The sequence below is a fragment of the Pungitius pungitius genome, chromosome 17 (assembly GCF_949316345.1).
Source record: "Pungitius pungitius chromosome 17, fPunPun2.1, whole genome shotgun sequence".
NCBI lineage: Eukaryota > Metazoa > Chordata > Actinopteri > Perciformes > Gasterosteidae > Pungitius > Pungitius pungitius.
This window is the reverse complement of record NC_084916.1, coordinates 7,985,277-8,004,832: the sequence shown is the minus strand read 5'-3', so window position 1 is coordinate 8,004,832 and position 19,556 is coordinate 7,985,277. Positions and strand designations below refer to the sequence as shown.

At 40.9% G+C, this 19,556-nt stretch overlaps 1 protein-coding gene across 1 annotated transcript; it reads left to right on the top strand.

Moving 5' to 3' along the window:
- Window positions 1-7,039: 7,039 nt before the first annotated feature.
- LOC119219755 (kelch-like protein 10) lies at window positions 7,040-17,056 on the top strand. Its single transcript, XM_037475173.2, has 5 exons — window positions 7,040-7,441; window positions 7,966-8,446; window positions 9,210-9,827; window positions 10,229-10,378; window positions 10,518-17,056. The coding sequence occupies exons 1-5, from the start codon at window positions 7,290-7,292 to the stop codon at window positions 10,878-10,880; spliced, it is 1,764 nt and encodes a 587-aa protein (XP_037331070.2). The 5' UTR covers window positions 7,040-7,289; the 3' UTR covers window positions 10,881-17,056.
- The last annotated feature ends 2,500 nt before the right edge of the window (window positions 17,057-19,556 follow it).

Sequence of the window (19,556 nt, the reverse complement as noted above, 5' to 3'; positions counted from 1 at the left end):
TATTTTAGTAAGCATGTCAATGTTCATGTTCATTGCACATTTTAGGAAATGGATGGAAACATACAATTTCTTGTGTGTGTGTGTGTGTGTTTGTGTACGTTTATGTAAACAGGAAGTAACCTGACTGTAATGGATTCAATCTACAGTTACACTTTTTGAAATAACTCCAATTCTTTCCATGTTGTGTGATATGGCTAAACTCAGTATTAGAAGACAAAATAATGTTTATTTACTCCAATAACTAGATAACAGTTGGTGGAATTTAAGCATTGAATTGAGCCTTAACTGATTAGGGCGGTGAAAAACAAGATCTTGTTTGTTACAAGCACAACAATTAGTAGTGTTGTGATGTTCTCTATGGGCTAATGGCTTTCATGTCATGAATAATCACTAAAGATGAGACACACAGATACTATGGACGACAAAAGGAAAATGACCATTAGAGGCTGTTGACTAAGAAGCCGACCCAAAACATTTGACATTCATTTGAATAGAAAACCTTTTTTAGATTCAATAATAACAAGGTTTCTCCCTCAAGTGCACAACAAAACCCTCTCCTACACACACACGCATGCTCACATTCATGGTGCCAGTAGCAGATCTACAGTAGGAGATAGCAGACCTTGCCTGAGGTTCAGCTGTTGCATCAAGTGCATCAAATTGATTATACGTATGTTGTGAACTTGATCTTTGCCTTAAAACTATTTGTGAACTTTTTGGAGAAATTTCTTTCCTTAATGAACAAATACAAACGTTTTACAGATTCTTGCCTCTTGTTCTGAGATTTTTGGGGGGAGGAATGTACTTTTTTGTTACTGTAAATTGCCTTTTTGAGGGTCCATTGCCTTTGAGGGAAAGCAAAGCCCAATGAAGATTGTTGTGAGGAAGCTACACAAAGGAACTCAACATCTTTTTAGTGAAAATACTGTGTCAGTTCCATCTAAACTCAAACAACTTTTACGTCACTCGAGTGTGATGTCCACCATCATTTGTCTAGAAAAGCACAAATCCAGTATGCTAAACCTGTTGTTTATTTGGCCGGCATTCTAATCACAGTGTAGTGCGGCAGCCGAGTGCACGGCCCTGTGCCACAAAGCAAAGAGAAACTGGAAGAACAACATCTTCATTCATCACTTTGCTTCGTGTGTTTTGCTTCAAATAAAAAATTCACATATATTTTCCTTTAAATCACAGCTTAATTATATTGTCAACATATTGAATTGCAGACTTTATGGTGCTAATATATTGTATCCCTTTCTCCACTATTCTAGCAACTGTGTGTGTGTGTGTGTGTGTGTGTGTGTGTGTGTGTGTGTGTGTGTGTGTGTGTGTGTGTGTGTGTGTGTGTGTGAGTGCGTGAGGTGCAGGGGGTGTCGTGCTGTCCAGGTAAATTAGACAACAGTTTCTCATATCTGTTCTCCCGGGATAGCTGGAATACTGTCACAGCAGCTTAGCTGGCTTATTACAGCTATAGTTTTATTGATCTAAACACAAACACACACACACACACACACACACACACACACAAGCATGCAATCAGAGGAACAAAACCTGCACGCAACAAATTCATGCTCAGGAGCACAGAAGGACACACACACCCACGCTATGGGAGACTTGTGGAAATGCAGATGCAAAAGTTGTTTGTGTCCACACTTTCCTGCCACACACACACACACACACACACACACACACACAACTTAGGTCATTAAGGACCAGTGTGTCCTGTAAGCAGTTTGGTTCCCTGGTGGAACGGTAATATAGTGTGTGTGTGTCTGTGTGTGTCGTGGGTCAGCTGTTTTGTGCCTGTTAAGCCAGAGTTACAGTTTCAAAGTTGGCTTGGGAGCACTATGTTAACTCGCGGAGGAAATGTGTAGAAGAATTATTACACCGGATATTGGTCGAAGGGAGAAATCAGGATTTTTTTATACGATGTTAAGGATTATTCTCCTGATTCTTGAAAAAAGTAATGCTAGTAATGCTTTAAGTTTCTGCATTCAGGTTTTACAATTTTGCAATCTTTTTTGTTGACAAAGATAAAGAAAAAATGGTCAAATGCTGCATTTCCTTTTTCGAGTTTTTTAAAGACGATCCAGTGTGCAGCAATACAGGGGAAGGAGAGGAAAAGTAGGTCTGTGATGCTGCAATGCTTTTGAAAAAAAAAGCTGATGGGGCAGAAAAAGTAGTACTCTGATCCGTATTCATATTTCCTTTCATTTTACTAAGAATTCTCTGCAACTGTTGATTCGCATTGAAGAATCCCTTGTTTTCGAGAGCAGATGCAGTCATGTGCATTTGCATAATTATACAGTTACTTTACAAGGTTTTCCTGTGGCTGTGTGAGCTGTAAGCATAGAAAGACGCAGGCGAGGTGTGTCTTTACTACGCTGCACACGCGCTATAGCCCCAAAGAGAAATTACACCTTCAGTATAGGAGCTCTTTTTTCATTAACCTTTATTTGTCTGGGTTAAGCTGGTTGTGCAAACGTGCTGTTTTTCATTACTTTCTATTCACACACATTCACACCGCTTAGCCTCGGTAAAAGGAAAACTCGGGAATATTTATTTTCAGCAACAGATCATTTATTTAGTTGAATCTTTTGAGAAGTCTAAAACATACAAGAACTGTTGATGATGCATTTAGTGTGAAAAGCAGCTGTCGTTTTAATTCTAAGACACTTAAAGCACCCAAATGAGAAGAGTTCTAACCTTTAGAGTTATCAACTAAATTATTAAAGCAATCAATAGGTTAGCTGGTGATTTCTGCCAGCTTTGTCCAGAGTTTAATTAGTAGCCGTGTTAATTATTTAAAGAAAGCTACACGTCCATGTGTTTTGGGGGCCTTGCCTTTGTTACTGTTGCTCTTCCTTTCCTTGCACCTTACATTTCAAGTACTGAACAATAAAGGTGGCAGATGATCACATTTCTTAGCAATTTCTAAAACCAGTGATCTTTGATTTCTGACGACTTCTTTTTGATTTTGTCAGCTGAAATTACGACTCACTGGCAGATATGTGGTGTCGATCTCAAGGTTGAGGGACAATAAAATGTTTGGTTTGGATTATTGAACCTCAGAGTTGTTTTACAATATAGTATCCATTGTCAATATGTGATTACTTAATGCCTTTATTCAATAAAAATATTTGAATAATTGAGCTTGTTCTGGAAATGAATGAAATCAATTGTCCGCCAAATAATATTTACGCTCTTTATGAAAGTATTAAATAACTAAATATATGCTGAAAAAAAGCCTCACTGGTCTAAAGGCCTTGAATCCAAACAGCAGCCTCACATGCTAACGATTGTATCTTATGTTTGAGCAGACTATATCCACTCTGCTGTTTCTGTTTTGGTTGCTCTCCCCGCCTGACACCACTTTAACCTTTGGCTTCAAAAACTTTTGATCACTGCTGTCTGGTGTGCAGGGAAATATTTAAACAGTACACCTACATGCGATAATACGTGACTCACATCCATATGTGACTCAACTTTATAGAAATCAACATACAAAGCAAGAGCCATTCATTCTTTTCTGAAACTCCTAGTTAAAAAAAAAAATATATATATCCTGCTGACTCATCATGAATCAAAACGCTGCCGTGGCCTCCAGAGGAAACAGTGGCAGCAGCAGCCTCAGAGCATTTTCCTCTGAGCAGATCAATATCATTGAAATTAATTGTACTCACGGGTATTTTTCATTATTACCGTTCCGTGTTGCTTTTTGAAGTGTAACAGAGTAAGCCAATTTAGCTGATGGGAATAAAAACCATACAATGACATTTATTTTCAATGTCCCACTGATTTGAATCTGGGTTTGAGCAAGGTTAAAAGGAAAGTGTGTGTGTGTGTGAGGGAGAGTGTGTGTCATGTGCAGAATCAGCATAGTGTGTAAGTGCAGGTGTGTTCTCACAGGTGTGTGGGTCTGTGTGTGTGTGTGTGTGTGTCTTGAGGAGACTTGAGGGAATGTAGCAGCAGTTTCCTACTTCTCCTTGTCGCTCCCTAAAAAATCAATTCAGCTGCTGCAGAGCTTCTTTCTCCTCTTCCTGTCCTTTCTCTATTCTGCCTTCCAACCATTCCTCTTCTCTCTCCAGTGTCATCCACATTCATACTCTGCCTCCTTGAGCTGAAAGAAAGAAAGAGCCTGAGACAGTTCAAAAAAAATAATCCAACTTTACTTGACATTTTACTCCAGGAAAAAGAGGATCATTTAGTGTTTCAGTCATTGATGTCAGAAGCCCGTTTAACGTGATCAGGTGTATTGAGGATGGCACTGATCATATCAAGGCTTCAGGGAGACCGTAAGCAGAGCTTGGGGTGTTCATTGGGAAGTTAAATACACATTAGAAGTCTCCGAAAACTGGCAGGCTTTTCATATTTTTTGCAAACTGGAAAAATGATCCTGCTGAAGTTCTTGAAAGCGCTCCACAGATTTACCATCATGGACTTATGATGGAGAGTTTTGAAAAAATAATCAATTACACATAATCCTCACCATTATTTTAAAAGAACAACACCTACATTACAAAAAGTGCAATTTGACCATTGCCAAAAACATACCTCTGTTTGTGATTAACACTTCCTGAGAGTCATCTCGAACCCCATGTAGTTCTGAATGTTTTCTAATTTGCTTTGGCTTTATAGAAATATCACCCTCAGTGTGGCTGTATCCAAATGGCCCCTGTGAAGGGAGGAGAAGACCGTTACATGACATCAAATGTAGATGCACGACTCAAACTTCAATAAATAATATTTCAGCGAATGTTTTTAGCACATTTCGACATATTTTGTTTTAGGCATTGTACTGATATAATATCCCTTCTTGAAGCAAACACATATTTAAACACACTTTAGACTTTCAACCACAAATAAAACCCCTGAGGGGTATATTTTATGAATCAGTAGGATGTGGTAATGGCGGACAGATTCACAGACATTACATGGATGATAGAGCGATAGACGTTTTACTATTGGAATAAATCCTAACTGACAAGTGTAATTTTTTTTCCTTCTCTCATTTATCAAGCTCCTTTAGAGGCAATTTAAACCCAGATGAAGTCAATTTTTCCTAACCACACACACACACACACACACACACACACACACACACACACACACACACACACACACACACACACACACACACACACACACACACAGTGAGGTGTATTGGCAACATACATCTTCATTAGTGTCCGGTCATATCTCTGCTCTGCTCACACTTTGTAGCTCCAGTTTCTTTGTTTCTCTCATTATTAACACTCTGTCATATTTGGGAATAATGACTGAGAGACGCTCAGAGGATTGCTTAGTCGTATTTCCCGTTAATCATGGTTATGGTTGCTTGACCTCACACACAAAACCATCTGCAGATGGCAAGAAAGAGAGACAAAATGACAAATAAGTCAGGATTACCATTTTATTGCAATGAGTCAAATTTATGGCAACAATTTTTCCTGAGTGATGCTGAGAAAACAAAAGATTGTAAGCATGATCATGAAACTTCTTTAGACACACTATTCCCTTTATTGCCATGGCCCCCTGTCAATCCACATTTGGATGTTTCAAGCACTTTCACCAACCTAATAATAATTATCAAATCCAATCATTACAATAAAGACACAAGAATACCTCAGTTCTTAAATGGCACCAAATCACACCCCTGGGAAGAGCAATAAATAATTGATCATTTAATTCAAGTTCATCTAATTATCGATTACATATTTTACTTAAAAACACCCATTGTTTGTATAGACATTTCACTCCTTCCACAACGTCAACCTGTCACTGGCACAAAAGGAAAAGTTCTCAGACGTCCAAATATGAATCATCTGAAAACTATGAATGTCCAAGACTAGATACATCCAATAATTATAATAATCCAAAATCATTATTAGAACAATGATGTACAAGTGACTTACACCTTTCAATGGAAAGTATTTAAAGTTATTTAATAAATCATTTGTAATAATTTGAAAAATGTTCAAATCATTCCAAATGATCCAACTACAGCAGGTTAAATAGGTTTCCATGGTGCATATACTACTTAAGCAATTAGATCAATGTAAATAGGCTGCTGGATTGTTTTGAAAAAAATGAGATTTGAAAGTGATTTTTGTTGATGAATATCTCTATCAGCCTCATTCCGTGATTTATAGTTCCAACTATTTGCTTTTGGGGCTTTGAAAGTGTATTTCCGCAGTAAATATTCCGCTCACGCTGTGTGTCTGGATGTTTAGAGATCTCACTCCTGAGTTGTTTTGCCTTCAAGACAGATTAGTGGGCCAGTGATATGAAAACAACCACAATGACCCCGTTGAATAAGTTCAAGCACTTTGATAAAATCTATTTGATTACAGTCATTCTTCTCCACTGCCTCTTTGTTTCACGAACACCTCCTCGGATGCTGTTTATTCGGAAGCCGCTGTATTTAGCAGCCATTTGTCAACACAATGCTCCCTCCTGCTGTTCACTGCTGCACACATTTCCTCTTTATCACAGTACAATGTCGTGAACTGAGCTCAGATTTCACTTGGATGGGGTCTTTATTCAGTCAACCAAAGGCTAACTTGCTAATTAGATCTCAGGCTACCTGCTGTGTTTGCCCTTGAGGAAGGCAGCGATTTCATACCAGAAAGTTACTGCAGATTTTCGGGCAATGAATATGTGTTTGTAATTTTGTGTCGACGTGTGCATGGCTGGATTTTTAGATGCATCAATTGCACTGCAAACTTCAATCAAATAGATAATAGTTGATGTGGATGTTTTAAAATGCAGGAGATTAGATTAGATTAGATTATGTTGTAGCTAACAAAGTGACCAGGGACTTAAAAATACAGTAACATGTCTGAGTTGGTTATTTTATTGGGGGACCTGTAAAAAAACTGGGAGCTCCAGAGAAGAAAAACATTACGTTCACTGTTCAACGAATAAGCTTCTTTCAAAAGTAAAAATAGCACTGTTTACAGTGTGGATTATATGCAAAACACAGGAACATTTGTAATGTTTTGGGACATTTATGTGAAATATCTTCTACACTGTCAGGCTTTCTGTTACAGAAATAAATAATGCATACATTTATGGTTGTGTGTCATTCCTTCTGTGTACAGGTGGAATTGGGTGATGCCAGTTCCTCTTCAATGTATCTCAAATCCATTCTAGAATGGAAACCTGGATCTGGAATTAGAACCCCATCCTGATGTGGGTTCACATTCTCTCTCTCTCGACTCAGAAGACCTTTAGAGACCCACAAGACAAGCCAACCAGCACAAAACTCTCCTGCTTAGGAAGACAGCATGGGTGACGAGGGCTACTACCCACACGAGTTAAGCTCAGTGTTCAATGATCTCCGTATACAGGGGAGCTTTTACGACGCGGCCATCAAAGTCAAGGATGTGTCATTTAAAGTCCACCGGGTCATCCTGGCAACATACAGCCCGTACTTCCTGTGAGTTGGTTATCTAATATCTAATCTAATTTATATTACATTATTACATTACATGTCATTTAGCTGACACTTTTATCCAAAGCGACTTACATTGCATTATAACCCATACGTTACATTTTGCCTGGGGAGCAATTAGGGGTTGGGTGTCATGCTCAGGGACACTACGACATGGCACAAGGGGCAGTTGGGATTTGAACCGCCAACCTTGCGGCTCCCAGCGCACCACGCTACTCCATGTGTGGCGCATCAAATTTAATTTGAAAAATGTATTCCACACACTTGAGATATTCAACACACAAATGGATTCAGTCGAATAATAAATAATTTGTGAATGGGGAAACTGTTCTAGAGAGATTACAAAAGAAAACAAATAGGACATTAAAAAATTAAGTATTTATATTATTCCACTCTTTGATTTTTTCTATGCTTACTTTAAAACAGTATTATTGCTATTCATGTGAAGATCTGAAAACTATCTGAAGTCAGTGTGTAATCCTCCGCTGTGTGTTCGTCCTGACCCTCAGAAACGTCTTCCGATGCGCGTCACCTCAAGACAAGGTCTTCGTCACAACCGGCCTCTCTCCTGACATGATGCAGCTCATCATTGAGTTTGCATACACTGGCTCTGTTTCCGTGACGGAGGAAAATGTGCGGGAGCTACTGCTGGCAGCCAATCATCTCCAAGTAGCGGACATTGTGCAAACATGCAGCGACTTCCTGGTGGAGCATCTCTGCCCAAGGAACTGCATCGGCCTCTTTCAGTTCCCCAAGATCTGCTTCTCCTCCAGCCTGCAGCACAAGGCCTACCGCTACATCATTGATCACTTTGAAGAGGTTGCTCTCTGCGAAGAGTTCCTGCAGCTGTCAGTGCACGAACTCACCGCCATCCTCGATAGTGACGACCTATATGTGAATAAAGAGAGCATTGCGTATGAGGCCGTCCTACGCTGGATTGCCAACGGACCCGAAGAACGAAAAGCTCACATCACGGAACTCTTGTCTAAGGTAAGGACATTCATTTTTGTCTTGCATCATCAGCAAAACATGGAGAAACATGGGAAAATGAGATTTCAGAGACTGTCAGCAAGTCATCCTGCACTTTACTGCACCTTACTGATTCATCTACCTTCTCTGTTGTTACCAAGAGCTTGTAAAAGAAATTAGTTGAGACGGCAACTTCTATATTGTCATGGTTACAATGATTCATTATTTGTGTATTGTTTAAAAGGACAACATTGGGCTTCACGCAACAAACAAAACACACTAGTTGTTAAGTGTGCACCAGAGTTTGATTGACAGCTTTTTCACCAGCCCAAACTGAAATGCAAATGCATCCCAGTTTGTTTGAATCATACCAGAAGAGGGTCAAGAGAGAAGCACCCTCAGAAATTGCTATTTAAGATTCAGTTCAATTACGTCTTAAATCAGTCAATAAACATTGTTACTGCCCTTTTGAAATGGACAAAAACAACAATACGTTAATCCTACTTTCAAATATTGGCGGTGGATCCAAGGCGGGATATAGCTTATTCCTTTGAGGATTTTTTAATCATCCATGGTCTTCAGTAGGAACAAATGGGCTCGGTTCTACAGTTAAAGGCTGAGAGAATCTGAGTATCAAGAGAAACACTAACAAATGGCGTTGAGCTTTTAAAATAATTTTCTGACCCAACGAAAGGTATAGAATGTCACCAAAGCTAAAGATGTCTGGTTACTTGACTGAGTCCAGTCCATTGAGTTCATCTCATCTCCTGTTCTCTCTGTGCAGGTCCGGCTGGGCTTGATGAGTATGGACTACCTGATGACCAAAGTGATTCAAAATGAGTTGGTCATCAACAGCCTCGAGTGCATGGAGATGGTCATGAAAACCGCTCAAACCATGAGCAACATCATGACAAGCAGAACTTCTGGGTCTCATCTCAGCATCCTGGCCAGCCGCCCTCGCCTGCCCTGCGCCGTCATGTTGGCCATCGGAGGCTGGAGCGGCGGCGAAGCAACAAACAGCATTGAGGCGTACGACATCCGCGCAGACTACTGGATCAACGTGACAATCGCCCAAGAGCGACCCCGTGCCTACCACGGCGCGGCTTTCCTCAACGGGAGCATCTACTGTGTCGGCGGCTCCAACTGGGTGGAGCCGTTGAACATCGTGCGCCGGTTGGACCTGAGAACGCACGTCTGGCACGAAGTGGGACCCATGTTCTACTGCCGGTGCTACGTGAGCGTCACTGTGCTGGACGGGTACATCTACGCCATGGGAGGTTACGACGGGTACACGCGACTTTGCACTGCAGAGCGCTACAGGCCTGAGACCAACCAATGGAGTCTCATTGCACCGATGCAAGAGCACAGGAGCGACGCCAGCAGCACGACACTCCACGACATGGTGGGTGAATAGAAACAACCACTGGGAGTAATTCAAGAGTAACAGAGCAGTGTTTCTGTTCGACCTTTTGATTTGATGTGTGCGGCACTATTAGTTAACTCGTATGAGGATGGCAGGAGTAAAAAGGTCAACATTTAACACAGTTAACTACTTATTATATGTATTGTCTGTTGTATTACATTCTTAAACCCAATGGATTCTAGAGACCAAGAGCAATATGGATATTTGGAAGTTAAAAAAAAGAAATCTGTTTTCCAGTTGTACAATTCTCAGATGCTTGGTCTCTTGGATGGTAATTCATCTTGCAATGGAGTAGAAATATATCTGTATAATTAAGCTCCTCCTATTGAAGCGAAGAAAAGTGATTATTTACCTGTCAATGCCCCTGATGTTCTTCCCAGGTTTACATCTGTGGTGGTTTCAATGGGAACGAGTGCCTGCAAACGTGTGAGTGTTACAGCCCACGGACTAACCAGTGGACAATGATCAGCGCCATGAGCTGCCCCCGCACTGGAATCGGCATCATCGCGTATGCAGACCGTGTCTACGCAGTAAGTCGAGTACACGAGATAGTGGCACGCTAACTGTGCCAAGTATGTGCAAGTGTTCTATTTTGAAAGAGCCTTAAGAAATGTTTTCAAAAATTCCATTCAAACGTTTGACCCTTTGGTTTGTCCTTTTCTCCCGCAGGTTGGCGGCTTTGACGGCTCTAGGCATCTGTCCACGGCAGAGTCCTACAACCCTTGTACCAACACCTGGCTCAGAGTGAAGTCCATGATAAATCCCCGCAGCAACTTCGGCATCGCAGTGCTGGACAACCAGCTCTTTGTTGTCGGGGGATTCAACGGCTTCACCACGTCCTGCAGCGTTGTGTACTACGACGTGGCTACCGATGCGTGGGCCGCATCTCGCAACATGGACATCTTCCGCAGTGCCCTGAGCTGCTGCGTGGCGTGCCCACTCCCCAACATGGACGAGTACGTTGTCTCCCGTGACGTCCTGCTGTCTTTATACTTGGACGATGTGTGCATGGAATCAGGAGACTCGGACTAATAGTCCCGACCTACGCCATCATCCAGCTGGCGAGACTTAAGCATGAATCATTAAAGACATTTCCTTTCGCATTAACCTGCTGTTCCTTAAGATATTTTTTTCCTCACTTTTTGCAACTAGTAAGTTGTGTTCTGTGAGTAGGATGCTGTGTCCAACTGCATTGTTGATGCTAGAATAGATTGTGCGAAGGGATAAATTGTTAGTGTTGGGATAGTCAGGGCAAGCACAGACAAGGAATCTGGTGAGCGGAAACAAGTTCTTTCTCAATTTACTTTTTACCAATGGGTGTTTACAATGAAAGGAAATGAGCATTTCTTCAGTGTAATCGGGGGGGAGGGGGTAGAAAGTCCCATATCTAAAATCATTCCCATCACTTCAAGACCCCTTTTATTAATACTCATCGCGTAGAGTCTAACGTATACAGCATTCACAGTACTGTTAAGAGTGACTCTTGATTGAAGCGACGCAAAAGAACCGTTCTAATGGGTCAATTTCACCCCCATCCTGACAAGTCCTGCTCAACGACTGAGACATTTACGTCATATTACATCCCTGTGTAATTGGGAAGGAAAAGAAACTGGGGAGGAAAAAATGGAAATAAACAGAGTAATAGTGAAAAAAGGAGGGAGAGAGGGATTCAGATGGAATGTAAGTTGCTGATGTCAAGGACTTGGTGTTCCACAATCTGCTCCAACTAAATTTGGACAAAACTGGGATTATTGAGGGGGAAGAAAAGCTTGAATGACTTCAGTGTGTCCTTCTCTGTTTTACCGCATGCACCCCTCCTCTCTCTCTCTCTCTCTCTTTCTCTCTCTCTCTCACCCTCCCTTAATCTCCCTCTCTTTATTTCGCAGAGAAAGCGTTGGTTGCCTGTTTTGGGGGAGAGTCACCTTGAGTGACTTTCCTGTGTTCTTCTGGACATCAGCATAGGAAAGTAAAGTAGATTAAATGAGTACATACAGAGTACAGAGGACGGATAAAAAAAAAGTAAAGAAAAAGCTCAGCTTTTTAGATTGTTGATTTACTTCATTTTAGGTTGTTTCAGACACATGGACAATACAAATTATTGGATTAGATACAAAATAAATAGCCACCAAACAAGGTTAATAACAACCCTGGAAATATAATCATATTCACAAGTCTAGAGTGATCAATTCACATACGGACGTCTGTTCATGTTTCCAAAAACAAGAGGAGACCATAAGTCAGTTAGACAAGCTAAGGTTACCAGGCTCAGGTGGAAGGTGGAAACATTAATTGACAAACAGTCTCTACAAAGGTATTTTTCCCAATTGAAATGGATAAAGTTTGCCATGCTGGCCTTGCACATCGTCATCATCACATAGATGATTACTGAGGATTTGACCCAAATATTTCACTTTGTTCACTACGTTTTTTTTTTGACTGCCGTAACATTTGTTTCAGCAACACTATTTTAAAGTTAAATGTCACGTAATTCTGCAAAGCTGAGAGAGCATTTGCTGTAAACTGATATTTCTGGCTTTGTGGCTTTATTCACGGGCGTAGTATTTGTGGCTTGGAGGATTGATCTCCAAAAAGTTATAGCACTCATGCCGAAGGGATAAAATAACTAATGCGTTAGATCCAATTGCAAATGCAAAGTATACACTAATGTTTGACGGACAGTAAGTTTATAATAATGCTTAAGTGACGAGCTCCGGCATTCAGCAGTCTTATGGCCTGTGGTCGGAGGCTGTCCCAGAGCCTGCTGGTGGGGGCTGCGGATGCTGTAGATCAACCATACGGCATTAGGCAGAACAGTTTGAGCTTAGGGGGTTCTTTGATAATCCTTTTGGCTTTCCTCCCTCGCCGTTGGGTGCAGAGGTCCTCTATAGACGGCAGCTCTGTCCTGGTGATGAGCAGGACAGTTTTTATCACGCAGCATAAAGCTGAATGGTTAAGAGTGGTACTCTACCAGGTGGTGATGCATCTGGTCATAATCACTATTGGACACCTGTAGGAGAAGAATATTCTCGGTCCATGTTGGAGGAAGTTGAGGTCTCCTCGTTGCCATCGACACAATAGTTAGTAAGAAAGGCAAATTACCACAGCTAACTTCAAGCTGGGTCTCATGTGTGCATACAGGAAAAACAGGCGTACAATCCTATTATACCACACACACACACACACACACACACGCACACACTTATTGGGGCAGAGCCTTGCCAAGCACAAAGCACTGAGCTTTTAAAAAAATTATTAGCTTGAGTTGCTTGGCTGACGGTCGATGTTCTAAAAGCACTTCGCAATACAACTTTAATAGCACTGGCAACAGGGTACACACACACACACTTACACACACAAACACTCACGTTCTCTCTGCCCTTATTTGCCATGTCTGGCTTCTCTGTCTCCTCCACTTTCTGTCTCTGTTTTTCCTTCGTCCGTCGGCCTGCTCTGTAGCCAAGGGCTAACAATAAAATACAGCTTCTCACTCATACCACAAGTGAAAAACACACAACCAGTTATTGTTCTGTGTGAGCAACTGTCAAGCAAGCTGACAAACGACACAGAATTACTGCTTCACTTAAGCAGTGAAGCAGTGAGTGAAGCGCGTGTGTGTGTGTGTGTGTGTGTTGTGTGTCTTTTGTTATCTGTTTAAATCCATCCAAACATACTCTACTGTGCTATATGTCTCCCTGTGCCATGCATTTATATGTACCAGAGGTAGAGAGAGAGAGAGAGTATGTGTGTGCAGTGCCTCAGGGCTTTGTTCTGTACTGGTGCAATAAAAGACACATTAGAGAAAGAGAGGGATTAGAGAAAAGAGAAAAAAACATTATCACTCAGAAATGTGTTTTTTTAACAATATATTTGTTAGAGCGTGAGAAGCAACAGAGGTGAGCATGATGTACCTCCCTGGAAAAGCAACAATTCATAGTAACGTAGATTTTTGAAGGCATTTGACTCTCTTGTTGTAAAGCACTGAGGCGAAAAACCTTTTTGCAATCTTTAAATGTACTTTTTAGTGTCCCGCAAGACGTGTGACACACCGTCAGTCACATCATAGGAGACAAATATGTAACATTTGTGTAAAAGATTCCGAAGGATGAAGAAAAACGGAAGGAGAGGTGGATGTTGACTTGGAAATTAGGAAGAGAGAACATAAAAGAAGAGAAAAAGAGAGGAGGGAGGAACGCATTTCATGTTTAACATCTGTCTCACTCTCACAGTTTCTGTCTGTCTGTGTGTGTGTGTGTGTGTGTGAGGTAGCGGTATATGTTTTAGATGCAATGGACAGACAATAGTTTCCCAATTGGACAGGATTCTATTCACACCCAATCTATCCTCTTCTTACCTTTCTCTGCACACACACATACACAAATACACTGCACACACAGCTATTACTCTCCCGCTTGACCTCTTTATGACCTCAGTCGCTTCCTCTTACCCGTGTGTCAATCACATGACATTGCTCTCCTCTGCTTCAGCGCACAGTTACTGTGCCGTTCACTATTCAATAAATACACTGGAGGCTTGTTTTTTGTCTTCATGGTTACAGAGGATTTCCCTTATAAAGTCAGACTGAAGATGAACATCACAGACAAGGAACAGAGAAGTTATTTTTATTACGACTTATATCCATGGTTTTGAAAATCATTTCCCGTGGCGGGTGGGCGAAATGACTCGTCCTCAAACATTGCTGTCAAACAGCAGTCAGGCACATTTTAAATAGCCCTATTTAAAATGTGCCTGACTGGATAGACTGTTTGGATCATGAGATGGTAAATATTTGTTGCTAAACTATCTGCTGTAACCATCCATCAGATTGCAACGGATGTATCACGATAACTGGATAAGGGCTGCCCAGGCATTTTAGTGAAAATCGCTCTTTGACTGCTTCACTGGTGTTGTCCAGCCCACTGCACAAGGTCATTAGTGTCCCTTGGTCCAAGCCTGTCAGTTTTTACCATTGACTTTACATTGAGATGACGGTGAAGAATGAGATTTTGGGGAAAAAAAGTGGTTGAAATGAGTGTTTCACGTAGCGTGGCAAAGATACAGCTTCAGAAATCAAAGATCCCGGGGAGGAGCATAGTTGCTGCTCCTTCGCGTCAAAAGGGATCAGCTGAGATGGTTTTGGTGTCTGATCTGGAGGCCTCCTTCACGCCTCATTCTACAGGTTTTGTAGGTGCATTCAACTGGTGAGGCTCCAGGGTTGGAACGCCTCAGGATCCCTCTAAAAGGAGCTGGAAAAAGTTTGGTACTGCCCTCGCTTCCTGGACTCGGATGAACAAAATGAAACGGCTGGATGGAGTAACAGTATTATATGTACACTGTGGTCCTGGTAGGAAAGGTGGCAGCAGGATTTCCTCATCCTGCAGCCATCAGGAGACTTGCACCCAGGGAATGATTCCTCTTTTCGGGACGTCTGTGCAGCACCTTCCCTTGACAACCCCGGAGGTCAAACCACTGTCACTCACAGTGATGTAGAGAGAAAGACAGAGGGAGAAAGAGAGCAAAGTGAATATACAGAGGGGAGATAAGTAGAGAAAGGAGGAGAGAGAAAAGAAAGGGCACATACAGAAGGGAAGTGGTAGGAGAAGAGATGAGAATCCAAATGAATCTTCTTCACCCAACGGACAGACTGTCAAGCTCTGCGTGCGTGTGTGTGTGTGTGTCTTACCTACTAATTGAAATGCGATGAGGTGTGAAACATCCCTTTAAAAGTCCTATCACCGTGTGTGAAGCTAAATGTGTGTTTCGGGGGTTATTTGTGCATGTGTGTGTGCAATGCATATCAACTCCTTTTGACCATAGATATAATGCAGTGTGTGTGGGTGTCAGTGTCGGAGAGTGTGAATGTGTTAAACACAAATGTGTGAGCGCCATACTCAAGTAGGGATGTACCTGTTTGCATGAAACCTGTTTGTAGTAATTTAATTCATGCATGAGGGGGATAAACAAATGTGTGTTTATGTGAGTGCAACTAAATATTTATCACGCACAAGGCAATTTGCATGTTTGTCTACGTGCACACGACAATAAAGCATGAGAGCTTGGTACTCCTGCGTGTGTGTGTGTGTGTGTGTGTGTGTGTGTGTGTGTGTGTGTGTGTGTGTGTGTGTGTGTGTGTGTGTGTGCGTGCGTGTGTGTGTATAATTTCATTTTGCTGTCTCAGCCTCTTGTTAAGGGGCCATTTAGAGCTCAGGTTGAGTTTCGTCAGCCCCTGCTGACACTTCTTTCCTAACCGCCTCTTCAACTTCCACCATCTTTTCTCCATCTCTGTCTCATTATCTCTGTCTGCCTTCTCTTGTCTCATCCCCTACTCCCTTCCTCTCCTCTCAGCATGTGGTCATTGCATTGAAAAAACACTTCTACTGAGCTTTGTTGGTAAAGGTTCAAATATTTAGGTTGAATAATGGACACAATACCTGATCTCATGCCGGGTAGGATTAACAGAAACAACAGCGGCAGTCGGTATAGTTTTACTCATTTGTTCAGGTTTTCACTTAAAAGTGGGAGTATTTTGAGTAATTACTAAAACAGTTTTTGTTCTGGTGAGTGGTGATATTCAGTGGTAGCGCATTCCCCTCAGACCGTGTATGTTTATGAGTGTGTGAATGTCTTCTGTTTAACAAACACTAACAATAACTAAATGGCTCTTTGTATGTGTGCAAGTAACTCCAACGCTTAAAATGAAAATTTAATTTGTATGCTTGCTTCGTATGTGGCCCTGTGTGTGTGTGCGTGTGTGTGTGTGTGTGTGTGTGTGTGTGTGTGGAAGACGCCCTCTATATGTTCCCAATCAGATTAGTTAATCGTGATATAACTCTCTAAGCTTATATCAATATTCCTCCATTGCAAATACACTAAAACGTGCCCTTTATGCCCCTGTTTCACCAATGCTGTGATATTGTCAGGCCGAAATTTGAAACATCCACATTTGTAACACATCCAGGCACTGGACAGTTGGACCTTTAGAGCAAGATTTTTTAATCACCCGTTTGCTCATTTCTGCCTGTAGATCCTGAATTATGTTACACAACTGAAGCTGCAGCATGCAGCTAACAAAATATATCCGTACCCTTGTGCTGTATGTTCTACCATCAATGGGGTACTAATTGTTTTCTCAATTCAATAAAATTACAGTCAATGTATAACTAAATTGTACCAATTGTACAAACTTTTCCTAAGGTAACTTGTACAGAAAGCTAGCCATTTAAAAAAAAAAAATATATATATATATATATATATATATATTTGTAATTTCCTTCAACAAGACATAAACATTTTCCTCGTTGGTAAAGACACTTAATAAAGCAAGATTATTTCGAACAGGCTTGTTCTGTTTCGTTTTGTCTAATATTCAGGTATAAAACTTACCAATGATTTTCAATGACAGGTCCAAAAAATGTGTGGGTCCAAATTCCAACGTTGTGCTTTATGAATTAGTTAAGGTGAAAAGTACATAAGGGACAATGTATGAACTATTTATACCTGTTACCTACTGAAGGCTAGAAGGTCAGACATCGTGGGAAACAGAAATCTGCATATTTAAATGCTTCGGAGCAATAAATAAAATATTCTCTATCTGCAGCTTTTCTTCTTATTCTCAGTTTCTTTTTATTAATTCATTGTGTGTTACGCATACATACACAGTTTATTTTATTTGGAAATATTTTCAAATTATGTTTGATACTGATACTTCTTGTGAAACAACGACTATTCTTCCTACAGGGCGGATCATCATGAGTTCACCTCAGTCTATTTCAAAATGATGACTTGATGGCTCTCGACTTGAGGACCAAATTGTGACAAAAAATGTGATTACAACTAATCTTGACATCAGTGATACGTTGCTCTGCCTTATTTCACAAATTTCAATCAAAAGTCAAAGAGTGTACGTACGAAATGTCGTGGAAATGCACTGAATTATTGTTAAAATATTTGGACAACCAGCTAAAAACATTGCAACCCGGGAGGGAGACCAACAGCAAGGTGATATTTGTTCTAGCTTTGTTTTACAAAGTTGTAGTGAACTTTTGAGCTGTAGATTAAAAGTAAATACCGTGTAAGGACAGTACAGCTTCGTGTTCTCAACATTTCTAAAATCTTTAATGTATTTCTTCTTCGATTGAACCCAACTGCAGTGGATCCATACTAGTTTATGTGGTTGTAATGCAATGTGGACTATAACACAATGTTAAATGATGTGGGTATGGATTTCATGGATGTTTGGATAAACAAACACACAAACATTCACGCTCTCACACACAAACACACACACACACACATCAACAGTGCGTAATATATCTAGGAAGCCTTTTTTAAGACCCAGCGAATATTAGAAATAGACTCATTAGTGGACCAAAGGCAATATAAGATGATCAATATCTTAAGTACATTTGGGGATTTGCTACTAGAGATATTGAGTAGCAGATATCTCTAAATAGATGGTCATTTATCTTTAGAAGAGAAGCACTGGTATACGGTCGCCCATCGCAGTCAAAGGGATCCCACATGTGGCCAATAGGAATCTTAGTTACTTGGATTTGGAGACCCTCTTTAGTTCTCATCATTGGTGAGAGTGTTTGTGATGTCAGTCAAGCTGCATCATCTCTGGAGCTGAAGCTGATGTGGTGTTGCTGTGTGACGAAGCAGAGGTGTGTGGGTTAACGTGGGTGAACAGAGTACATCGGTATTTACGGCTCAGAGATAAATATCTGACAAAGGATGATAGGATTTGATTCCAATGCTGAGCATTTTACCTGCTAATCTTCAGTTCAGCAGCACAGAGCGACACGCATTGCTTTAGGCTCTTGGTCTTGTAAATTCTGACAACAAAGGCTGAGAGAAAACGAATGTAATAGATGCAGAAAACACAGGGAGAACTAAAAAGCACATAAATATTGGATTTACTTACTGTACTTGACAAATGTTTATTCGCAGTCTAATTCATGTTTGTGTTTTCTATGTCACGTTGTGCTCACAAGCTAATTAGCATGTTGTTTTGTTTTTGGTTATTGGCTTAATTTGGAAGCTTGTATGTTACTACAGAGTTGTGTCATTGATAGATAGACAATGATTGAGCACATGATACAGCATATAAAAGATTATTATAAATAATGAAACAAAAGAATTAGATTCACACATGACATAAACATATTGTGCTTCCTGTTCATGTGAGACCCACAAGCAATGTAATCACACAGACAGAGTCACTTGCAGAGTTTGACCTCTGCATGGTCGCCACCGGGTGAAACGAGAGAGAGAGAGAGAGAGAGAGAGATTGATTTTTAGAAAACCTTTATTTTACATAAAACAATATAAAACGAGCAACAAACATGCAATCAGACGACAACAAAATGCACTGCAAGCCTATGGCTCCTCACATCGTGTTGAAGGGAGGTTTAAAAACTAGTTCTTTTCCAGGCACACAACACACTATTTCCCCGTAACACCATTTTTCATTAAAATCTTTCATGTTATCCATGCTAGTAAAAAACCTAAAATCAACCCAGATTCTGGCTCTGACTCTTGCAATGAAGATATTCAGGGCCTCCTGCCCTACTCTGTCTTCTACTCTGTTTTTTCTGCTGGTGTAGATTGCCAGTTTTGCCTCTCCAACCAAATGGTTGAGCAGTTTCCCTTTTGCGGCGTTCGTTTTTGTGTAACTAGCTCCTAAAATAAATGTGACCCTGGACCAGGTCT

What these genes read in the sequence shown, in the direction of transcription:
- LOC119219755 (XM_037475173.2), top strand. Translation starts at nt 7,290, where the DNA reads ATGGGTGACGAGGGCTACTACCCACACGAGTTAAGCTCAGTGTTCAAT. An exon ending in ACATACAGCCCGTACTTCCT is followed by an intron (nt 7,442 to 7,965) that starts GTGAGTTGGTTA and finishes CCTGACCCTCAG; the next exon opens with AAACGTCTTCCGATGCGCGT. An exon ending in TCACGGAACTCTTGTCTAAG is followed by an intron (nt 8,447 to 9,209) that starts GTAAGGACATTC and finishes CTCTCTGTGCAG; the next exon opens with GTCCGGCTGGGCTTGATGAG.